Below are 6,000 nucleotides of genomic sequence, written 5' to 3'. Positions count from 1 at the left end.
GCAATTATTTGTATTACAGTCCTATCATGTTGTGTTGTCATTTCAGTGTTATATTGAACATTGCCATAGAAGTGGGAGGTTTGGGTAGCCACAAAAACAGGTTCAACCAACCATTTTTTTTTCTTAAAATGTCCTGTACTAATTCAGGAAAATGGCTATTGTTATCTTATAGTTCGTTTTTGTGTGTGTTTCATTGCAATTTGATTTTTTGTTGCACTTTAGTGTTTCTGTTGTTTTGTTGTTCTCTTCTTATATTTGATGTGTTTCACTCAGTTTTAGTTTGAAACCCAGATTTGTTTTTTTCTCAAACAATTTATAAATTTTGAACAGTGGTATACTACTGTTGCCTTTATCTAGCAGCATGCAAAGTAAAAATTTACAACATATGGAAGAACAAGTGAGTAAAATACTAATGCAATTTCAATCATGACTAGAACATGTAGAAAGAATTTGGGATTTCATCAACTAAATACACAACTGGAGAAATTTACAACAACTGATATTTTAAGATTTTAATAATTAGATAAAAAGTATAAAAATTTCAGATAGATCATACGAGTGTATAAAATTGAATACATAACATCATTTACATATAGCACCCATTCTGTTTTACTACATTTTAATCTTTGATTCATTTAAAATATACCTTAATACACATATACAACATAAAATTTAACAAAATAATTACACAATAAATTACTGTACATGTATAAATACAATTAACAATTACTACAATGCTTGTGATTAAAAATATCACATATATTTTTCAAAACAGTATAAAAACTTGGTACCGACTGATATCAAGTTTAATATAGGTTGACAGTATTACTTGTAAATATTGTTAAATATAGCTATCTACCATAGGTAAAACATTCTTGAACAAGAAACTATGTAGATGCAACACTCCTAGACAATATTGCATATATTTTTTCTTTGCTTCTATCTTTGATTCAGATCTAAAATAGTTTTATCCACTTCTGCATACATATTCTGGCAATTAAACATAATGAATAAATCTGTCCCAGCTTTTTCAGTTCTTAGGTGTTTTTTTTTCTTGGTTAAAAAAGTTCTTTTTCTAGATTAAATGGGATAATTGTGTAGAATGACAGCACGTATGGGGCTGACTTGTTGGCACACACTCAAATTTTATAAAAAGTCTGTAAAATATAACTAATGAAATAATTAAAGGATCGCAAACAAACTCTTCTATAAATGGAGTAATTTATTTTGAATCTGTAATAAGACACTCAACTAGGAAATTTATTTTATCTAATATCCAACATGGTGACTGCTATATGACACTGCTGGTTAACAAATATACAAAGATATATGCTACTGTTATTTGCATCCTCTTGGATACTGAAATGCAGTAAATCCTTTTTAAAAGTCCACTTTAACCACCTTCAGAGTCTTATATGTTGATTTCAGCAAATAGATAAAACAAACAATATATTTTACAGTAATCCATAAATGTGGTAAATAGATTGGATAACTTTTGTTTAAGGAAAACTTGAACTTTGAATATTCAGGAAGAATACAATCAATGAGATTTAGTTTTGCTTTAATTTGGATTTGAACATCCACTGAAATTAGACTAATTCATGTGGTATTGGATAGAAAATTGTGCTAACAGAAAAATTAAAATTCATGTATACTGTTAAATCCATTTTTTTTAAATTTATTTTGAGGGTAGTACCTGATGAATTAAGGCAATTGATCCAATTTAGCCATATAAACCAACATCATAAGGCCTATTATAACATAGACCAACTTACATTTATCTATTTTTTAAAAGCAAAAACATGAAAACATTACCAATGTAAAATTAAATGCTTCTACAATATGCCTGACAATAATTTCACCACTCAATCTTCATATTTTTTTAAATAATGTAACTGGAAATATGAAAATAACACTACATAGTTTTGTTTGAGGAATTAAACATTATAGTGCGTAATTGTGATTTGTATTCAATTTACACCATGCACAATTTTTCATGTATAAAATTATGAAACAAAGGACGGATGTAAAAAGGCACCAAATGATCACTAAATATATATATTCAACAGAAGATTTAAGTTTTTTAAAGTAAGCAAATGCCTTTATTTTCCTAATGAGGTTCATTTTTCACAAAGATAAGAGTTTTGGAAAACTCAACGACTACAACATCAATATAACCATAATACAAAATGTCTTACAATCCCTTCTTTCTCTACTACTACTTTCTGTTTATAGACAGGAGTATATATAACTTTGAAAGACAGGAGGAAATATGTCTGATTGTCATTAGCAAATCACAATAATCTTTTTGATTAACATCAAAGGTTATAAAAGTTTTAAGTTAATCATAGCCTGCAACCTGTACATGGACAGGTTAAAATAAGAAATTAAACTTCAAGAACTGACACTTTTTCATTAATCTTATTGCTAACAATAAAGATGAATTGCAATCATTTAATGTCACCATATACATAATGCCATTTTAAGTCAATTTTCCTTTTATGATATAAAAGCATATCTTAAATTTGGTTTAACACAATCTGAGTTTATTATGTTAAAGTTGCTGATTTGCCCTGAGAAATTGTTAGTATATGGATTTCACAAAATCAAAATCCATTTATCTATTGCACTATGTAGAAAGACTTTGTTATACTGGACAATCTGTTTTATGGATGTCATATGATTGTACTAGATTGAAAAAGTCCACCGGAGCAGAATTAATCTTAAAATTCCTCAGACATCCTTCAAATCCTTGTGTTGTCAATGCTGCTTCTTGTTTCATAGTTGGACCTACAAAAGGCAAAAAAATAAAACACTTTTAAAATGTAAAAATCATAATTATTATTATTTTGTGAAATACAGTCAGTCAAGGGTAACACTTTCTTTTTCTATTCAAACATATGGTATGTTGGTTGTATTTTTCTATTTGATATTACAGTAACTGTCTTGTAGATGTTCACCAAAAATCTCTCTTTTATTGAGAATAAATATTTTTAAAACTTTAACTGCATACTGCATTTAATATTAACCAGAAGAAAAACTAAGTCCATTTATTAATAAAATAGGGATAAATAGGTACAGTATTTTAACAAAATTTCCTTCTAGATACTTGGAGCTTTTGATCATAAACAAGCTTCTGTCCAAGATTGGTACAATCCAGGATAGTTTAAGAAAGTTATTAAGAATTTTAAAAACTTTAACCACAAAGTGAATGTATGGTATCCTGACAGAAAAACTAAGTCTATTTATAAGTAAAATACGAAAAAACTCTATTTTTTTTTTACAAAATTTACTTTTGTCTACTATCTTATGATCATAAACAAGCCTCTGTCCAAGTTTGTTACAAATCCAGAATAGTTTTAAGAAAGTTATTAAAATTTCTTTAAGAAAGTTATTAAAATTTCAGAGAGAATGTTTGTGGATGCTGCCTCCGACAACACCGCCAACCGAATGTAGGATCGCTATGTCTCGCTTTTTCGACTAAAGTTTAAGGCTCCACAATAAAAACTCAATCCTGAATAAGCGCAAAAATAAAGGCCAAAAACGATGGCAAAAATTAACAAAAAAGCTTCTTAGTTAATCATGCATAAAAACCAATACTCTGTGCCTTAATACCTTAAAAGAGATATATAAAAGTTTGAACATAAATAACTTACTTATAAGGCCTCCAATAAATAAAGGTGCAGAGGTATCTATATCTGTATCTTTAAAGGTTTAAACATAAATAACTTACTTATAAGGCCTCCAATAAATAAAGGTGCTGAGGTATCTATATCTGTATCTTTAAAAGAACTAACACCATACAATGGATTGTTCCCATCGACTATTAGTTCTATAACATCTCCTGCAACCTCAGCCTCTACAGAGTGCCATGATTTATCACATAATTCAAACTCAGAATTCTCTGACACAACAGAATACCTGTCTCTATTATATACAGAAAACTGGATCTGGAAACAAATATGAAAAATTATAAAATAGAACCCAACATTGTTTGTTCCAAAACTGCTTTTATTAATCTATTTAAACTATTATCTCTATCTTGTGTCTTCATTAAATCAATTATTTTCGATCCTATAACCTCTCTCTACAAGATGATTTTTGTGCAGAATATACCATATCCTGGGGAGATTTAATTCCAGAACAATACTTTATATGCCATTTTCATAAATTATTATTATGAATTTAATAAAACTAATTTATTTTTATAACATTTTTGTTAACATCAATGTATCTAGACAAAGTTTTGAGTGGAACATGTAAAAAGTCTGCATTGACTATAAATCTAGCTCCATAATGGGGGTCAAGCACCCTGCCCCCCCCCCCCCCCTAAATCAAGAATACCCAAGTCTTACCCTGCCATTATAAAGTTCAACTGTCAGTGCAGGTCCTGATTCACCATTACTTAGAGATAATATCAATCCTTCAGATTTGTGGGTACGAAAATCAAAACTGATCACCATTCGATCACCTACTCTGTAGCTTGTATCTAAAACAAAGAAAAGTATCACATATATTCTAAAGAAATCATTCATCCTAAATAAGTATATTGAATTCTTGTAAAAGGATGTTATATGTAGGATATTCATGAAATGAAGATGTAGATATTTCATCACTGCATATTTAAAATTGACCTTGGTATGGAACTTATTTAATAATTTCTTTATAAGCATATAATAAACAGGTAAAAATGTTTCATAAAAGTAACACATTTCAATTGTCATGGAATCCTATGTTTATGTCTTCAGATAAAGATAATATATTATACACTAACAACAGTCTTACACTGTTAATCAACCATATAGTTATTGGAAGGTAGATGTTATAAAATAATATATACATGTATAAATATAATTTGTTTAAGATATTTCTTATCTTTTTAAACTTGACACTTGCTGCCTATTCCCCCTCCAAATGTCCTGGAAACTTACACTTTTTCCCTTAAAGTTTACATTTCACCATTTTAGTAAAATTGAGAATGGAAATTTATTGAAAATGTGTCAAAAGAGACAAAAACCTGACCAAAGAGCAAGACTACCAATGGGTCTTCAACGAGGCAGGAAAATTCTGCACCAATAGGCAGCCTTCAGCTGGCACCTTAATGAAAATGTGTACTAGTTCAGTGAAAATAGACTTCATACTAAACTCCAAAACATATAAATGTTATATGAACTACTTCAATGAGGAAACAGTCCAATGGTGTACATATAAAGCATTAGTTTACATCATAATTATTGAAAAGCCATCTAAAGATAACAGAATTCTCACAATTTCTTATTTTCAGTGAATTAGCAGTACAAGATAATAAAAAAGGGAACCTCCTTTTTTAACATACCTATTATACCATATGCTGATCCTGTGAAGTATACTCCAGGTTCTACATTCACATAACACTTAGTAACACCTTTAACAATCTTTGCATCCTTGATTAAGATCATCTGATCGTTGATATAATAATTCTTTAAACATCCTCTTAAGCTGTGTTGAACTAATTCTGGGCGTTGCCTTAATTCCTCTGAAACTCCACCAACAAATACAGGAGCATTAATGTTAAGTTTTCTTTTTATTGGAATCCTTTTTGTGTTCTTGTCCACTTGTAACTTGACATTTTTTGTTCCCTTTAAAACCTGTACAGAATGCCAATCTCCGTCAGCTGTTTTGATGGTAGAGTTTACACTGTAGATATCACCATCATATTTAAACATCACCATTACATAGCCTCTATAGATCTGGGCAGCTACATAATCACCATTTATATTGGAAGGATTACCAATAAAGAAAAACACACCTTCTTGATGGAATGTTCTAAATTCAAAACTAATGTTGAACCTAAAAATCAATGACATTATTATTAAATACATGAATGACTTATTTTGAAAGTATTTGATTGTCCAATTTGATTACAAAAAACCTATAAATTCACATTGTTGAAATCATCAAATAGGTTTTAATACATGTATATACATAACATGTCCATGCTTTGAACCAATACAGACTGTT

At 29.2% G+C, this 6,000-nt stretch overlaps 1 protein-coding gene across 4 annotated transcripts in view; it reads right to left on the bottom strand.

Moving 5' to 3' along the window:
* Positions 1–497: 497 nt before the first annotated feature.
* LOC143049657 (laminin subunit alpha-2-like) overlaps positions 498–6,000 on the bottom strand; it is a 117,068-nt gene continuing 111,565 nt past the window's right edge. For all 4 annotated transcript variants that reach the window (XM_076223306.1, XM_076223296.1, XM_076223314.1 and 1 more), the window contains 4 exons: positions 5,336–5,829; positions 4,356–4,489; positions 3,734–3,950; positions 498–2,790 (listed from right to left, as the gene is read on the bottom strand). In XM_076223306.1, coding sequence (XP_076079421.1) covers positions 2,648–2,790; positions 3,734–3,950; positions 4,356–4,489; positions 5,336–5,829 — 988 coding nt within the window. In that variant the 3' untranslated portion in view covers positions 498–2,647. The remainder of the gene's footprint in view (positions 2,791–3,733; positions 3,951–4,355; positions 4,490–5,335; positions 5,830–6,000) is intronic.

The sequence above is a fragment of the Mytilus galloprovincialis genome, chromosome 1 (genome assembly GCF_965363235.1).
Source record: "Mytilus galloprovincialis chromosome 1, xbMytGall1.hap1.1, whole genome shotgun sequence".
Lineage (NCBI taxonomy): Eukaryota > Metazoa > Mollusca > Bivalvia > Mytilida > Mytilidae > Mytilus > Mytilus galloprovincialis.
Note: the sequence above shows the minus strand (reverse complement) of the source record. Positions and strands in the feature narration are given on the sequence as shown.